This window comes from Rutilus rutilus, assembly GCF_951802725.1.
Source record: "Rutilus rutilus genome assembly, chromosome: 1".
Taxonomy (NCBI): Eukaryota; Metazoa; Chordata; class Actinopteri; order Cypriniformes; family Leuciscidae; genus Rutilus; species Rutilus rutilus.
The window spans coordinates 29,157,880-29,177,037 of record NC_140209.1 but is presented as its reverse complement, the minus strand read 5'-3'; the positions used below and the strand labels follow the sequence as shown (position 1 = coordinate 29,177,037).

Below are 19,158 nucleotides of genomic sequence, written 5' to 3'. Positions count from 1 at the left end.
GAGTAAAGAACCCTATGGTTCTATAGAACCCCAATGAACCCTTTTTTCTAAGAGTGTACTGTCTGTCTATATAATAAAGTACACAACCAAGCAATGAAAAAAAGCTTGTAATTAAGACCGTAACATTGACTTACCTGTCAAGAAGAAAGCAGGCAACTTCAGCGTCTCTTTTGAAAGCTTTCTCCTGCGTTAACTCTTTCCACCTGGAAAAAGCTATCCCGACATTAACTCTTGTTTTTTGTAATCTCCGGTCACGTCTCCTTTTATGGTCTATTTTGGACTTTTTTTGATGACGAGGACTCCTTATCCTGTGACTCAGTATATGTATGGTGCTCCTCCATTATAAATAACCATACAGTGCAGCCTTTCAAACTTGCCGGGGCAGTGACAAGCACCTCTCACTGCTCTGCTCCTCCGCTTCTGCTAATTTCAGTCACATCACGTGACTGGCTGGCTCTGAATGAAAACGCGTTGTGGAAACGCGTTGGCCTAGTACTTTTTGTCCCTCTCTGCTATTATAGTTTTTCAAGATGGCGGAACTACATGGAAGCCTCCGTGTACCTACCTGTTCCATGTATATAAAAATAATAAATTCTTTGTTTACGAAGATAAGTCAGATCATTGGCAGAGATATTTGTACACCATTGAGGACATATTTAATAATAAAAATATTGATTTTAGATAATAAAATACCTAAAAAAACTACACATTGTCCCTTTAATGTTATGTCTCTTCAATAATACTCAATCATCACTCAGTGAATCACTTAATTATCTCATTAACTTTAACACTGCTTCAGTGTTATTTATAACACTCTGAGAGTGTGTATTATGTAAACACTGAGCAGTGTTAATTTAACACTGGGGATTTTGCTGTTTATGTAAACTTGCAGAATGTTCTTGAATGAACAATTTATTAGATGCACCCCTCTGCCACAACGCCAGAGCCCACACCCTCCTCCCTCTGTTTATAGGTGAACCAAAAACAACTGATAACAGCACTACCCATTATGATAACGGTAACTTTCTCAAATGTTTACAGAACAAGCAGGAACCCAGTGTTCCTGTATCTTTCTCTATTTCTGTTATATTACATGTTAGAAAGTCTAAGGTCTTCTTAAGCCGTACAGCAAACACATCTACCCAGCTAGCAGGGAACGTTCTCAGAACTTTGGCTAACATTCCCTACAAGTTTGGTTAATGTTTTAAAGAAAACATTTGAATGTAATGTTCGAAGAATGTTTTATCATTTCAAATAATGTTCCTATAAGGTTAAATGTAAACTAAAATATAACATTTTAACTGTAACATTTTGAGGATGTTTTGGGAATATTGTTGAGATAACAGATTATACAATATTCTCAATAAAACATTGACACAATGTTCCATAATAACAGAGGAGGAACATTAAAAAATCAACGTTCTTAAAATGTTTTGAGGATATTATTGAGGCCTGAGATGACAAGAGTGTATAAGTGTTAAAATATGAGTGTTAAATAACACTGAAGCAGTGTTAAAGTTAAAGAGCTAATTAAGAGCTTAATTGATTGATGATTGGCCATTATTGAAGATACCTGATGTTAACAAGCAGAATCACTGAAGGAGAAAATCTCAATTTTTAAGTCACCATTATGGTGGTCAGTATTTGCTTTAGTTGGGCTATTGACCCTTAAACTATTAACATTAGATTTCAGTTGGTGTTATGTTTTGACCTGAATCTCTGAACTCATTCAGAGCCTTATTTCTGCATATACAGCATTGATTACTGTGATCCAACAGCATAAGATCCAGAATTTTCACTATATTCCAAAGGAATTTTAAAAAGTAAAAAAAAAAAGAAGCTTCCTTTTAAGCACACAGACATCAAGAATCAGTGTATGAATCTCAACAATGGTGACAAACAGGATATTCAATTAGGAAAAAGAAATTACTAAGACAATTCAGATCATAATTTATTCATACCGCAATGCATGATGGGAACCATTAATGAGTTTCGCAGTATCTCTGTGTGTCACAGTTCAGCCCTGCTTTGCTGTGCATTGTTGGGAAAGTGCATAATATATAAACCAAAAGGGCTGCTTTAATGATGTAAATTAAATTATATTGGAGCAAAGATTGTGTTAAACCAAATGTTTTGCTTTTAAGGCTTTATTGCTTGAATAATGTTCCTGTGTTGTTTTAACAAGCTAATGAAAGTTAATGATTCACCACAGTGTGTCACACACATGCTGATGTAACCACATAAACCCTCTATTCTCATGGATTTTTAAAGTTTGTTTAGGATCACACAAGGTCCCTCCCTTACATATCGGCTTTAAATCTGCGAGTGCATCAGTTCAGAAGCTGAGAGAGAAAATGGCTGTAATCGAGGCACTTCTGCAGTTTCTCAGCACAGGTACATTACTGGGTGCTTTGCTGTTGCTTCTGTTTTTGTATTTGCTTTCCTCTGGATCCAGATCTCAGAAAGAGGGGAAAGAGCCACCGGGACCCAAACCTCTGCCGCTGTTGGGGAACCTGCTGACCCTTGACCTCAAGAGACCCTTTGACACCCTTTGTGAGGTGAGAACTTGACATAGGCACATTTCAACAATAATAGTAACATTTAACATATGACTTTCTTTGTGTCCTCCAGCTGTCCAGAACCTACGGGAATGTTTTCCAAGTGTTTTTGGGTCCTAAAAAAGTTGTGGTACTAGCTGGACACAAAATCGTTAAAGAAGCTCTTGTGAACTACGCAGAAGAGTTTGGGGAGCGAGATATTACACCAGTTTTCAGGATAATTACCGATGGTCATGGTAAGAATAACTGAATGCTGTGTTTGCATTTAAATACGTTCTTAATTTACCATCCAAGGGCCAGATTTACTTACAGCCTGCGACAGCGCAAACCCTTTTTTGCCATTAAAAAACTACTCTCAGGATTAACTAAAGACACACATTGAAAAAATAGCGCTGAAAAAAATGCGTGGGCACAGTTAATTTTGCTGCTGACCTTATTGCATTTGTTGGAGTATCTCTTTCAGAAGCAAAATTAATGCGAGGAGAGTATTTAAATGAATCATGCAAGATGATTTACTAAGGTTTGAACTAGTCAATTTACTGGTATTTACGCCATTATTTACCACCCAAAAAAAGCATGTCTTAAACCATTTACGCTGTTCTTGGTAGACTGGTCATTATGGAAATGATATGGAAATGATGTGTCTGTATTTCTCAATGTGTGCGTCATCAGTAGATCACATGCAGAACTTTCCACTCCCATCTGTGCTTTTTTGGAATTGCGCTCTCATGTTAATTTGCCTTGTTTAGTAAATCTGGCCCCAAGTGTGTTGAGTGCTATGCTGTTTCATTTTTGTAGCATAAATGAAAGCTGTGCTGGCATCTCATTGTGTTGGTTAGTTTTTAGGGGCCAAGCACCAAAGGTGATCGTTGTCGTTATTATTATTCTTCTTTCACTCTGGAAGTCTATGTCACCACATAGAACTGCTTTTGGGAAAGTTATGAAATTTGGCACATAAATAGAGGACAGTCTGACCTGTCACCATAGCAAGTTTGGTGTCTCAAACTCAATCCCTCTAGCGCCATCAACTGTCCAAATTTGCACTCATGTTTATGTTAATAACATTTGAACCGTAAGGGCTAGAAACCATTTTTTTTTTTGTCCTGATTCCTTGACCCAAGACAATTTGATCCCTATGACGCAAAGAAAATATTTTTGCGAATAAATTTTTTTTTTTCGAAAGATTTGGCACAATTTTAGCGCAGTGCCTCCTAGTGGTATGAAAGTAAATATGTAAATATGAAGTCGATATGAAAAATGGCTATTTTTGCTTATAACTTCTGAACTCTTTGGCCAAAAATCTCTTTAGGTTAGGTGCAGCATGAATCCCAATTTTCCCAGCATATTCCAAAAAATGCTAATAACTTTTGATTGCATTAGCCTATTGTAATGAATTCAGACCCAATGATTCCGTGGGTCATGCCGAGAACATAAATACCAATTTGGCCACATTTGGCCAAACTTCCTGTCTTCCATTTAGATTCTTTTTTTTTTTTTTAACCTACTTATTCAAACTCTTCTTAGACCGTTTGTCTGATTTCCTCCACATTCTAGTCAGATCATCTTCAGATTGTGCCAACAAAAAAGTATGGATTTCATGTCGATAGACAAAACCGTTTTCGTATAACGCATCAACACCAAACACCAAAACTTTGCATGTATAATTGCCAGCTTATACTGACCACACCACAATAATTTAGTCACAACGCCATCTATTGGTCAAAAGTGATGAACCATTAAATCAAATGATTTTACTTGTGATGTTTCAGCCATTTTGCCTAAAATGGTCTTAATATGTCTTTAATTGTTCATTGTTGCAGTTGGTCTGATGCTCCCAGCCATGTTGGCATGACTTATCGTGTTCATTGTGCTTGGCCCTGATAATTGCCTCTTTGCAGCTATATTCTGCTTATTGTTGCTCTACTGCCATTGGAGTTTAGTGCAGCCAAATGCATAGTAAGAAAATGTCTGATTGGGAATTTCCCATTTCCCATTTCTAATTTCTAGACTTGTTGGTTCTTTCTGTGTTGATCAGGAATCCTCTTTTCCAATGGAGAGAGCTGGAGAGAGATGCGACGCTTCGCTCTCAGCAACCTGCGGGACTTCGGGATGGGCAAGAGAGGAAGTGAAGAGAAAATCATAGAGGAAATTCAGTATCTGAAAGGAGAGTTTGATAAGTTTGAAGGTACAAGCTGAAACACATTTATGGACATCTGCAATCATGCTCTTACCCAGCTAACAGAATTTTGTTATAAGAACGTTCTTGACGTTAGAGGAATAATGTTCTTCAAACGTTCTTTCAACTTAAAAAAACTTAAAATTCCACATTCTAGGAATGTTGATTTTCTAACATTCCAAGAACATAAAAATGTCCAGTTTCCTTAATGTTACTAGAATGTTATTTTAGCATGATGTTCCTGAAACATCCTTTCAATCATCTTTTGAAAGAGTAATAAGAACACAAACTACAACTTTTTTCAGATACACTGTAAAAAAGAATACACTATATCTATCAATAAAATTGTGGCAACAGATTAAGCAATATTATTAATTAAATTTAACAAATTAGTATTGAGTAATAATTAATCAAATTAATTCCTTAAAAGGTAACCATTTAAAATGAGTAAAATGTACAAAAAAAAAAAAATTTTTTTTTTTATTGCCAACATTGAAGACACCTGGTGTTAACAAGCAGAATCACTGAAGGAGAAAACCGTAATGTTGAGTCACCATTATGGTGATTAGTGTTTGTTTTAGTTGGGCTCTTGACCTTAAAACTTTTGCATTAGATTTTGTTTGGCTGCTATACCTGAGTTATAACAGCCAGATAAACAAAGAGAAAAGGTGATCTGATGGTGTTGGTTATGTTTTAACATAATCATTATTTCACAATCATTTGACCTGAATCACTGAACTCATATAGAGCTTAATTTAGTTGGGAACCTAATTTACCAATTTAGGTTTACTTTATTAATTATAGCAGCACTGTTCTTGCACAGCATAATATTTTGAACTTTTACAATGTAATCCAAAGATTTCTTAAACATGTCTCATATACAAACAAATATTATTTTTTTATTTAGTTTTTAGACACACAGACATCAATAATCAGCCGGTGAATCTCAACAATGGTGACAATTATAAAGCATGTTGCAGTGCATTCTGGGTGCCACCAATCAAAACTCATTCATGGCTCCCATTAGGGCTGGGCGATATATCGCATGACATTGTTATGCGCATCTCGTCAGTAAAGCTGGTTCCTTGATTAGTAGTAAATCGCCTTCACCTGCTTTCAGATGGAGCGGCATTTACTACACAGCAAAAACTCCAGTGTTAAATTAACACTCCTGGGAGTGTATATGAGTCCACACTCAAGAGTGTAAAGTGTTAAAATATGAGTATTAAATTAACACTCAAGAGTGTTCAAGTTAATGAGATAATTAAGTGATTAATTTAGTGATGATTGAGCATTATTGAAGACACCTGATGTTAACAAGCAGAATCACTGAAGGAGAAAATCACAAATTGTAAGCCACCGTTATGGCGATCAGTGTTTGCTTTAGTTGGGCTCTTGACCCTTATACATTCACTTTAAATTTTGTTTGTCTGATGTTATTGATTTATAACAGTCAGATGAACAAAGAAAAGTATGATCTGAAAGTGTTGGTTATGTTTTGACATAATCATGCTGTGATCTGAAAAATGAAACTTAGTGAGATAGTTTGGTTTCACTTGTTAGCAGCAGCTTTGTGATTCTACAGCATATGATTTTCAGCATTTTTCTTATAATCTATAATATTTAATAAACATTGTTCTGATCAAAACACTTTCAAATGAATTTATTTAGAAACACAGACATAAATAATCAGCCTGTGAATCTCAACAATGGTGACAATAATAAAGCATGTTGCAGTGGCTGCCACCAATCACAACTAATTAATGGCTCCCATCATGCATTGCGGTATGAATAAATTATGATCTGAATTGTCTATGTAATTTACTTTTCCTAATTGAATATTCTGCTCGTCACCATTGTTGAGATCCATAGACTGAATCTTGACGTCTGTGTGTGCCTAAAAAATAAATAAAAATAATAATAATCTTTTCAAACCAACTTTTAAGAAATCCTTTATATTATATTTCAAATTCTGGATATTTATGCAGAATCACAGTTATGCTGTAACCAACAACATAAATCTAAGTCAGAAATAAGGATCTTAATGAGTTCAGTGATTAAGTTCAAATGATGATTGTCATAATATAACCAACACCATCAGATCACTTTTTTTCTTTGTTCATCTGGCTGTTATAACTCACTAACCAAACAAGATCTAAAGTTAATAATATAAGGGTCAAGAGCCCAACTAAAGCAAACAATGATCGCCATAACGGTGGCTTACAATTTGAGATTTTCTCCTTCAGTGATTCTGCTTGTTAACATCAGGTGTCTTCAATAATAGTCAATCATCACTCAATTAATCACTTAATTATCTCATTAACTTCAACACTCTTGAGTGTGGACTCATATACACTCCCAGGAGTGTTAATTTAACACTGGAGTTTTTGCTGTGTACAAAGAGCCGTAGTTAACTGACAAGCTGAGCCATATCGCATTAATTATTGCTGGCGATACGTCCGCGATATTAATGCGATATGGCTCAGCTTGTCAGTTAACTACGGCTCTTTGTAGTAAATGCCGCTCCATCTGAAAGCAGATGATGGCGATTTACTACTAATCAAGGAACAAATAGTTACAGAATAGTAACTGAGTTATAACTGTCAGATGAACAAAGAGAAAGATGATCAGGTGGAGTTGGTTATGTTTTGACGTAATCATCATTTGACCTGAATCAAACTCATTTACATTTAGCAAACACATTTATCCAAAGCGACTTACAACAGGGGACTAAAAGTTAGAGAGTTAGGTTTACCTTGTTGATTACAGCAGCCTGGTGATTCCACAGCATACGATTTGTAGCAATTTCTTTAGAATCCAAAATTTTTCTTAAACATTCTGTTCAACGGATTTTATTTTTTAGACACGCTGACATCAATAATCAGCCCGTGAATCTCAACAATGGTGACAATAATAAAGCATGTTGCCGTGCATTCTGGGTGCCACCAATCAAAACTCATTCATGGCTCCCATCATGCATTGCAGTATGAATAAATTATGATCTGAATTGTCTTATTCATTTCCTTTTCCTAATTAAATATTTTGTTTGTCACCATTGTTGAGATTCATACACTGATTCTTGATGTCTGTGTGTGCCTAAACAAAATATGTTTTTTTATCAAAACAACTTTTAAGAAATCCTTTAGATTATTAAAAAAATTCTGGATCATATGCTGTAGAATCACTGTGATGCTGCAATCAACAATGTAACTCTAAGTCAGAGATTAGGCTCTAAATGAGTTTTGTGATTCAGGTAAAATGATGATTATGTCAAAACATAACCAACAACATCTGATCACCTTTTCTCTTTGTTTATCTGGCAGTTATAACTCAGTTACAACAGCCAAACAAATCTAAAGTTAAAATTGTAAGGGTCAAGAGCCCAACTAAAGCAAACACTGATCACCACAATGGTGACTTACAAATAGTGATTTTTCTCCTTCAGTGATTCTGCTTGTTAACATCAGGTGTCTTCAATTATGGTCACTCATCGCTCAATTAATCCCTTAATTAACTCATTAACTTTTATCATTGGAGTTTTTGCTGTGTACCATTAGGAGAACATTCTGGGAACCAAAATAAAACTACCCGCTGAAAACATTATTAGAACTTCATGGTAATGTTCTCAGAACGTTTTTAGAACAAAACATTTCTAGCTGGGTAATCAATCGCAGGTAATCGCAGGTAGGAGAACATTTCTGCATTAGTAAAGCAAATCAACATGTCTGTTTAAATATCAGACAAAGAATTTTTCATTTTTATTACAAAAGTCTGTTAGCTGGGTAGTTTAAACTTTAAAGGATCCGTTGAGAGACATTTGTTTGCTCTTCACAGGGAAACCCTTCGACACAACACAGCCTGTGAACTACGCTGTGTCAAACATCATCTCATCTATTGTGTACGGCAGCAGATTTGAATACACAGACCCTCAATTCAAAGTGGTCAAAAGGGCAAATGAAAATATTCAAGTTGGTGGATCGGATTCTATGATGGTATGGAAGTATGTTTTACTGTATGTTTTTGGTGACTTCATTTTAAAAAAAAAATCATTAAAACATGCATTTTTTTTTCTCTGTGTGTATTTGTAGCTTTATAATATATTTCCGTGGTTGGGTCCATTCCTCAAAAGCAAAAGGATTATGGTAAGAAATGTGTTGAAAAATAGAGCAGAAATTACAAAGTTGATCACTGGACTGCTGGAGACTCTGAATCCACACGACAGCAGAGGTTTTGTCGACTCCTTTCTCATCCGCAAACAGAGCGAAGAGGTACAGTAATCACCTTGTTCCATAGAAATACAGCAGGAACAAAATAAGAAATCATCAGCTTGTTTATAAAACTAATTTAAAAATAAACTATAAAACTAATAATAGTTTATAATTTTTTAAAATTATTTTTTAATTATTGAACATAGTTATTAAATTAAAATGAAATATGAATATATTTGAGAACACTACAAAAAAAAAAAAAAAAAATACCATTAGTTAACTATGTTATTTATCATAAACTAACAATGAAAAATACTTCTAAAGCATTTAATTAATAGTGATGTTATTTTCCATATTCACTTTGTGTTAAAAGTTCAGAAATGGTCGGGGGGAATATATCTTAATATCTGTATAAAAGGATAAATTTGTGCTTTGTGGATTTGTACTTGTCAGCAATCCTGTAAGGAGGACACACACTTTCACCAGGAGAATCTTCTTGTGACGGTGACAAATCTGTTTGCTGCTGGTACTGACACGACAGGAATGACTCTGTGCTGGGGTTTGATGCTCATGGCCAAATACCCTCATATACAGGGTAAAACACAGTCATTTAAAGTGTTTGTTCCCAAGCTGATGCTTTTTTTTTTTACATCAGCTGAATTCATTTGATTCGTAAATCACAAAAATATGCCATAATGCAGATCGAGTTCATGAGGAGATTGACCGGGTGATCGGTGGACGTCAGCCAGTGGTGGACGACAGGAAGAACTTACCATATACAGATGCAGTGATTCATGAAACCCAGAGAGTGGCCAACATAGTGCCCATGAATGTCCCTCATAAGACCAGCTGTGATGTTCACTTCAATGGATACTTCATCAAGAAGGTCAGTCAGAAGAATAAATATTTAGCCCTAGAAAAAATACTATGTGCATCTTGAACATTGTCTTTTCTCCATTTTCTAGGGTACCACTGTCATTCCTCTGCTGACGTCTGTTTTGAAGGATCCAAGCGAATGGGAGAAACCGAACAGCTTTTACCCAGAACACTTCCTAGATGAGAAGGGCCAGCTTGTCAAGAGAGATGCTTTCATGCCCTTTTCTGCAGGTATAGTGAAACTCTAAACAGCAGTGTTTTGAAGAAATAAACATTTAATTTGGAATTAATCTCTCTCTCTCTCTCTCTCTCTCTCTCTCTCTCTCTCTCTCTCTCTCTCTCTCTCTCTCTCTCTCTCTCTCTCTCTCTCTCTCTCTCTCAGGCCGAAGGGTTTGTTTGGGAGAGAGTTTGGCCAGGATGGCGCTCTTCCTGATCTTCACTTCCCTCCTTCAGAGCTACCGCTTCACAACTCCACCTGGAGTGTCTGGAGATGATCTGGATCTTAAAGGAATAGTCGGAATCACTTTGAATCCGTCCCCACACAAGCTGTGTGTGATCAGACGCTCCTGATCCAAGAAAATATCATCAGTCCTTAGAAGAAAACGCATAAATTTTACCGTTTCAGTATGAGTTAGACAATCTCTACAGAAGTTGTTGTTGAGATGTTTAATTGAAAAATTTTGGTTTGAAGTTACCATTATAAAGATCAGTGTTTGCTTTAGTTGGGTTCTAGACTCTTGACTTAACATTAAGTCAAGAGTCATCTTAACATTAGTTTTTCTTTTGCTGCTTGAACTGTGTTTTTGTAGGTCACACTTGCATACACACATGGTTTGTGAATGATTGCAGTTGTATTGATTAATCTCATTCAGAGTTTAATCCTGCATCAAAAGTATTACGTTATCATCACTGTTAAACAACTACAGGAATAAATTATGTAGAATTGAAAATAATCCAAGATATTTTAAATGAACAAAGATATTTGCTTGACTGTTTTTCTACCCCCTCTTTCTGAGACAATGACCATTTGGAGTTCCTAAGGCACAGAGGGGCTGATAGTGATCTAGGCCTGCAGGCCAAATGTTTGTACTTTGAGGGTCGATGAATTGTCACACCTTTAGTACAGTGGTGGAAGTGTAATTATCTGATTGGTCAGTTTGAATGTCTCACATTTGGGTTTTAGTCACATGGTCAAGGAACTGTTGCTCTGTCTCTTTGATGCTCTGGCTATCTTCTTCTCTGGGTTCCTTTCTTGGGGGCTCCTCTTTTCTTTTTCTTTTTCTTTTTCTTTGTGTCTCTCTCTCTCTCTCTCTCTCTCTCTCTCTCTCTCTCTCTCTCACACTCTCTCTCTCTCTCTCTCTCTCTCTCTCTCTCTGTCTCACTCTCTCTCTCTCTCTCTGCGCGTGCGTGAGCGTGAACGTTTGTTGAGTGAGTGGAGTGTGACTGACTTGGAGAGTGGTTGCGGTTTTCACTTTCATCTGGAGGTCTGTCTGTTTTAAATGTTTTTTTCTTTCACGGATTTTTATCTCTGTGTACTGTTACAAAGCACTGAAACCCAGCCAACACAGCCATGTGGGGCCCAAATGGGTTTGACCTGGGCTATCTAACTGGGACCCAGCCAGTTTTGTCCTCGGTTTCCATGTAGGCCCCACATGGGTTTGCCCAGATGAAATGAACACTGCTTAGTGTGCACACTACAGGCTGTTAAATGTAACACTGAATCAGTGTTGGAGGTAATGAGATAATTAAGTGATTGAATAATGATTGTGCATTAATGATGAACACCTGCTGTTAACAAGCAGAATCACTGAAGGAAAGAGAAACACAAGAACTACTTCCAGCCACTGCCTTGGATGAAATCAACTGAAGATAAAATACATTAAATCTCTCAAGATCTCATTAAACAACTCCACAAACAGCATTACCAGCTTCACTTATTACTAAGCAGACTGACTTTATTTATGTCAGACGTCTTCAGAAATTCTTATTGAGAATTAACAGAGGTTTAGATGTTGATTACTTATTTGAAAGTAATAGTTTGATTTGATGTTACCATTGTGGCGATCAGTGTGTGCTTTAGTCAGGATTTTGACTTTTTAACATTAGTTTTTCTCTGGCAGCTGTGTCTGTTTGTTATGGCAAGAACAGCAAGAGAAAATATAATCAGATGCTGTAAGCTGATTGATGATAAGAATATAATCATCATGTAGTGGCTTAGCTCATTGATTATGTGTGAGGTTCATACAGGTAGTATGATATTCATTTTGTTTTATTGTTGTGATTCTACAGCAAGAGAATAATAGAATTTAATCAGAACGTCAAATGATTTTTAACACCACTTACATATTTTAGGCTCCTCCTAATCTTGCTCACACACAGACATCAAGAATCAGCATATGAATCTCAACAATGGTGACATGCTTCATGGTGCAATGCATTCTGGGAGCTATGGATAAGTTTCGTATGATGCACCCAGAATGCATTGCACCATGAAGCATGTCACCATTGTTGAGATTCATATGCTGATTCTTGATGTCTGTTTGCGAATACAACTTTCAGTAGTCCAACATGTGTAAATGGGGTTTTAAAAATAATTTGATGTTCTGAATAAACTGTGCTGGATCTCTTGCTGTAGAATCACAACAATAAAACAAAATGAATAACATACTACCCGTACAAACCTTACACAAAATATCAGTGAGTTAAACCACTACATAACAATGCCTATATTCTTATCATCAATCGGCTTACAGCATCTGATTACATTTTCTCTTGCTGTTCTCACCATAACAAACAGACACAGCTGCCAGAGAAAAACTAATGTTAAAAAGTCAAGAGCCTGACTAAAGCACACACTGATCGCCACAATGGTAACATCAAATCAAACTATTACTTTCAAATAAGTAATCAACATCTAAACCTCTGTTAATTCTCAATAAGAATTTCTGAAGACGTCTGACATAAATAAAGTCAGTCTGGTTAGTAATAAGTGAAGCTGGTAATGCTGTTTGTGGAGTTGTTTAATCAGATCTTGAGAGATTTAATGTATTTTATCTTCAGTTGATTTCATCCAAGGCTGTGGCTGGAAGTAGTTCTTGTGTTTTTCTTTCCTTCAGTGATTATGCTTGTTAACAGCAGGTGTTCATCATTAATGCACAATCATTATTCAATCACTTAATTATCTCATTACCTCCAACACTGATTCAGTGTTACATTAAACAGCCTGTACTGTGCACACTAAGCAGTGTTCATTTCATCTGGGCAAACCCATGTGGGGCCTACATGGAAACCGAGGACAAAACTGGCTGGGTCCCAGTTAGATAGCCCAGGTCAAACCCATTTGGGCCCCACATGGCTGTGTTGGCTGGGAAGTAGGACTTGTGGTTTAGTGGGTCGTGTCGGACAGCTTTTAGCTGCGGCTACGACGATGGCGGAGAAGGTTAGTTTTGCCCAGCTCTATCTTATCTTATCTGAACGTGCTCCTCCCGAACCTTGTTAATAAAACATCATTTAGTAAACGCTGCAGATGAGAATGGACCTCAAAGTCAAAATGTAGACCAAGAAATTAATGTGGAAAGGGAAAGGCAAGCTGATGAAAGGACAGAAACGAATGTAGTACTTGTGGAGAAAGAGGACAGTGGAAGTAAGGAGTGTAAAAAGGGAAACCTAAGAAGTGATGAGACCATGGACATTGAGCTTGATGAGGTAGAGAATGAAATCTTTAATGAAGAGGAGAACATTTTTAAAGTACCAGCAATAAAAAGAAAATTAAATCCTTGTGAAGCAGCTGATAAATCTAAGAAAAAGATGCAGGATGAGAAAAATAAGCAAATGTCTGATGTTTCTGATTCAGGAAGTGAGCAAGAGGGTTCTGAGGCATCTGTGGAAGTTAATGGGAGCCAAGATTGCAGTGGCTACAGTTTAGAACAGATGAAGAATTTCTTACAGAGTACAAAAGGAATGAGAAATGTTGAGGTGATAGATTTTTTCCCGGATCTCTCTCTGTTTATTGACTCAGCAAAAAATCTAATGAAACAAAAGGGTGATGAGTGTTTGTCGAATCCAGAGGTGTATAGATTAAAGAAAATTGTGCAAAAAGCACGCACCCAGACAATGCAGAATGAGTCACAAGATGCAATATTTTGTTGTTTGCTTATATTGCTGCTCTCTTCCCTCATAATGAGCACTTTTAAAATTGCCTCCCTAAATGTTAATGGGATGAGGGATGCTAAAAAACGGATGCAGCTCTATGACTTAAAGGCAGGGTAGGTAGGATTTATTAAAAATTAAAGATCCAAATTTGTTAAAACTTTCTATATATATCAATACATAATTAAAATGTAAGAACTCTGAAAAAAAGAGTATAAAAATCAAGTGACTCTAGACCGTTTAATCTGTATTAAACACAGCTCATTATTTCGATTCGGGACGAATCAAAGGATTGGCTTAGGCGACTGTCACTCTCTCGCAACCATGGCAACCACCCTTTTGCCACACAGCACCTGCCCACTTGCGCGCGACCGTTTGATTTGAGGAGTGCGAGAGGCACGGAACCTGATCACACCTCCGTCCAGTAGATGGCGGTAATGCACTATGTTTGCAAGCTGCCAATAAAATCTATCGAAGAAGAAGAAGAAGGCACTGAACCTAGGAATACCAAAACAATGGCAGAGAAAGAGCAATCAAAATTTACAGTACCGGCATATGCAGTTAGTGAAGGCAAACCAGGCAAAAAAATGCCCCTTCCCCTCCGCTTGTCTCAGGTAAATAATGCGTCCTCTAGCTCAGCGGTCGGAGTCGCGCGTTCATGTGTTTTGGGGGCGTGGCTTTGGAAGAAGCACAGAAATGAGGGGGTGGAGTGAATGGAAATAATGAGATGTCTTTAAAACAGTCGTGAGAGGTCTACAGACACTCGATTTTGATACTTTCTTTTTCAGAGTACTTACATTTTAATTATGTATTGATATGTACATAAAGTTTAAACAAATTTGAAAAATAAAATTTTTAGACCATTTCTACCTACTTGGTGAAGTAATTTTTAATTTTTTTAATCAAAAAAAAAAAAAAAAAAATAGATATTATGTTTTTACAAGAGACCCATAGTACAAAAGAAAATGAAGTAGAATGGCTGAAGGATTGGGAGGGAAATATCTTTTTTAGTCATAAGACCTCTCTTAGTTCTGGGGTAGCAGTTTTGTTTTCAAAACATTTTATGCCAATGTCTTGTGATCGTTTTGAAATAATAGAAGGTAGAGTTCTTAAGCTAATAGCAAGGTTTGAGAATGTCACAATGGAATTGATTAATGTCTATGCACCTGTCAAACCTATCGAAAGAATGTTGTTTTTGGAAACATTGAGTGAGAATCTTAAACAGTGTGATATGGAAAACATTTTTATACTTGCTGGTGACTTTAATTGTTCATGTTATGATATTGATAGAAATCATATTGAACCACATATGGTTTCAAGACGTAAATTGTTAAACATCATTAAAACCTACCAACTTTGTGATGTTTGGAGGAACTTTCATTTTAAAGATAGGCAATACACTTGGGCTCATGTGAAAGACAATTCTGTTTCGTTAGCACGATTGGATTATTTTTATTGTCTTAAACATCAAGTACAGTATTTTAAGTCTTGTTCTATTTGTCCTGTTGTTTTTTCTGACCATTCAATGGTGGAAGCTTGTGTGTTCATTGAATCTGTTAAGCAAAAGAGTGCATATTGGTATTTTCATAATGCTTTGCTTGAGGATGCTGCTTTTGGACAATGTTTACTTTTTTTTTTGGATGGGATGGAGAAGTCAAAAGCCTAATTTCTCTTCAATACAGCAGTGGTGGGATATTGGGAAGTTAAATATACAGAAACTATGTAATCAGTATACTTCTAATGTCACTGGGGACACTCTTAAAAATATTAGGACTTTAGAGATGGATATTGTGGAGCTCCAGGGGCTGTGTGGAGCTCATGGAGATCCAGATCAAATTCAGACTCTTAAGGAGAAAAAAGTTGCACTAGCTGATCTGTTGGACACTAGAGCTCAAGGGGCTTTAGTTAGGTCCAGATTTCAAAGTATTGCTGAAATGGATGCCCCGTCCCGATTCTTCTTTAATCTGGAAAAGAAAAATGGCCAAAAAAAGAGTATTCAATGTTTACGGTCTGTGGAGGGGAAAGATCTGACTAGGGACTCTGACATTCAGAAGAGGGCTGTTAGCTTCTATAGGGAGCTGTATGCCTGTGAATGTGGAGCGGATCAGTCAACAAATCATTTCCTTTAAGATCTTCCACAGATGACTGAGGAGTCGTGTGCTAGTCTGGTGCATCCTTTGACAACAGATTAACTTTTTAAGGCACTGCAAAGCATGAAAAATGGCAGAGCACCAGGTTTAGATGGCCTGCTTGTGGAATTTTATAAGGCATACTGGCACTTCCTGGGAGAAGATTTGTTTGCAGTGCTAAGTAGCAGTCTGTCTGAAGGACGATTGCCAATAAGTTGCAGGAGAGCAGTTTTAACTCTGCTCCCAAAGAAAGGGGACCTCAAAGAGGTCAAGAACTGGAGACCAGTGTCTTTGTTATGCACCGACTACAAGATCCTGTCGAAAACCTTGGCCAACAGATTGAGGGAGGTTTTGGGACAGGTCATCCATATAGATCAGTCTTATTGTGTACCCAACAGATCGATAGTGGACAACATATCGCTAATTAGAGATGTTTTGGAAGTCTCTAGACTCTTTGATCAAAAGGTTGGGCTGATTTCTCTGGACCAAGAAAAGGCTTTTGACCGGGTGGAACATCAGTTTTTATGGCATACTCTTGAGGCATTTGGTTTCCCACCTGAGTTTGTTGCTATGATTAAAGTGCTCTATAGTGACATTGAAAGTATATTGAAAGTCAATGGTGGCTTATGTAGTCCTTTTAAAATTCAAAGAGGTATAAGACAAGGTTGTGCCCTATCAGGTATGCTGTATTCAATAGCTTTAGAACCAATGTTAAATAAAATCAGAATAGAGTTAGATGGTTTTAAATGTGAAAATTGTTTTCCACCGATAAAACTGTCAGCGTATGCTGATGATATAATGGTTTTAATAAGTGGGCAGAATGATATTAATAAGTTAGCCTAGTTGATATTGTTAATAGTTATGAACAATTTTCTTCTGCAAAAGTGAATTGGGCTAAGAGTGCAGCATACTTAGTTGGAGAATGGAAGGAGGAAAAAATGTTATTGCCAGGCGGAATGAGCTGGTCACAGTGTGGTTTAAAATACCTTGGAATCTTCCTAGGCGATAAAGAAACTAATAAGAAAAATTGGGAGAATATGTGTGAAAATGTTGAAGGAATTATTAGAAAGGTGGAAATGGATATTGCCTAAAATGTCTTTTAGGGGAAGGGCTTTGATTATTAACAGTCTGGTAGCCTCCTCGTTATGGCACAGATTATCTGTTTTAGAGCCTCCTGTTGGGATTCTTGAAAAAATACAAGTCAGGATGATACATTTTTTCTGGGATAAATTGCACTGGGTACCTAGGGCTGTGTTATATCTACCGAAGGAAGAAGGTGGTCAAGGTATTGTAGACCTCAAGAGTAGAAAAACAACATTTAGGCTACAATTTGTTCAGAAATTCTTATAATTCAAATGTATTGTGGACTGGATTAACTTCTTGCCTTTTAGGTAAGGTTGGCGGGTGGGGTTTTGGAAAAAATATTTTTTGGACGGACTGTAATAAATTTGATTTATGAAAGTGTGAGAAAAGCTTGGTGTGTGGTACAAATCAAAAGATCCTTGCCCTACAAGTCTTTACAGTGGTTTTTAGAAGAACCTCTGATTAATGGTGCACGTTTGGATATATGTGACAATACAACACCTTGGTTAAAACAGGTTTTGACAAATGCTAAGGTTGTGAAAATGAAGAGCCTATAGTGGAAGTGGCTGGTAAGACTCTGGACAATACTAGTGAGTTTGCACAGAAACTGGGCATAAGATCAACAAGGACAATTTATCTTCTGTTGAGAAAATTTTGAGAGACACGGAGTAAAGAGGACTGGACTGTTTTATCATCACGAACTGTCCCAAATGAAATGGATCGCTTTCCAAGCATGGTTATACCTAAGACTGTTTTAGAAATGGAGAATTCTTCAGTCACCTCAAAGAGTTCAGGAGATATTGTCTTTGATACTATGGCGGGCAAGAGTTTATATCAAGTGTGTGTAGGAGTGATGAATAAAGACAAATTACAACGGGTGGATACACCATGGAGAAGCCATTTAAATGTTGAGGATGGTTTTAAGCCTTCTTGGGGTTCATTTTACAAGCCACCATTGACTAAAAAAGTTGGAGATCTGCAGTGGCAAGTATTACATGGCATTATTGCAGTCAATGCTTTCATTTCAATCTTGAACCCAAATGTGCAAGATAAATGCCCTTTTTGTATTAACAGGGAAACTATTTTTCACTGTTTTATGCATTGTGAGAGACTGAAATCTCTTTTTGTTTTATTGGAAACTTTATTTTCTGCGGTCAATGAGAAGTTTACAATGTCTGTGTTTATTTTGGGCTTTGAATATTGTAAAAATAAGAAGAGGAAAGGACAGTTGTTAAACTTCATTTTAGGACAAGCAAAAATGGCTATATGCTAGTAGAAGATACAAGATTCTTTATGACTCAAATTGTGTAGTTGAATTGTGTTTTAAAAGGCTTATAAAAGCAAGTGTAAGGCATGATTTTGTTTTTTCATCTATTTATGAAGAATGTGGAAAAGTTTGAAGACATTTGGAGTGTTGAAAAATTGCTGTGTTGGGTTGAAAACGATGGGTTGTTTTTTACCGAGACTATGGGATAATTTAATGATGATTTTGTAATGGTTTTGTAGAATAAAGGTGTTATAAAATTTCAAATGTCTCTCTCTCTCTCTCTCTCTCTCTCTCTCTCTCTTTTCTCTCTCTCTCTCTCTCTCTCTCTCTCTCTCTCTCTCTCAGGTAACATTTCTAATATATGCTGGGTACAATTAATAATATAAGTTATCATCATCTCATACATATATTTTGTAACTATTTTAAGTGTAACCATAACCATAATTTGTCATTAAACCTTTTCAATTGCAACTAATGTACTAACTAGTTTTGATTTGGTATTGACTTTGAAGTGCTACATATTGCAATACAATATCGTCACAATCTATAGCAACGCTCTCCCACAAATATTAAGCTACTGTAACTGCACTTATTTCCGTCGTTGGTATAAGTGGCAGTGGGTGGTATAGACAAGAAATGTGCAGTTTTCTACCATCTTGCCAATAACGTTTCTTTAGTCATTCGGCAGTTCTTGCAGCTTGAACCGCTGCAG

The 19,158-nt window shown here is 36.6% G+C and overlaps 1 protein-coding gene and 1 long non-coding RNA gene across 2 annotated transcripts in view; both read left to right on the top strand.

Moving 5' to 3' along the window:
* Window positions 1-18,388, top strand: part of LOC311278113 — a 415,099-nt gene extending 396,711 nt beyond the window's left edge. Inside the window, exon 2 of the long non-coding RNA XR_014625387.1 lies at window positions 14,079-18,388. This is a non-coding gene — a long non-coding RNA (uncharacterized lncRNA). The remainder of the gene's footprint in view (window positions 1-14,078) is intronic.
* LOC311277907 (cytochrome P450 2K1-like) lies at window positions 2,267-10,819 on the top strand. Its single transcript, XM_084388387.1, has 9 exons — window positions 2,267-2,558; window positions 2,632-2,794; window positions 4,594-4,743; window positions 8,569-8,726; window positions 8,823-9,002; window positions 9,396-9,537; window positions 9,644-9,828; window positions 9,908-10,049; window positions 10,201-10,819. Exons 1-9 carry the CDS (start codon window positions 2,355-2,357, stop codon window positions 10,386-10,388), a joined length of 1,512 nt encoding a protein of 503 aa, XP_084244513.1. The 5' UTR covers window positions 2,267-2,354; the 3' UTR covers window positions 10,389-10,819.
* Window positions 18,389-19,158: the final 770 nt, after the last annotated feature.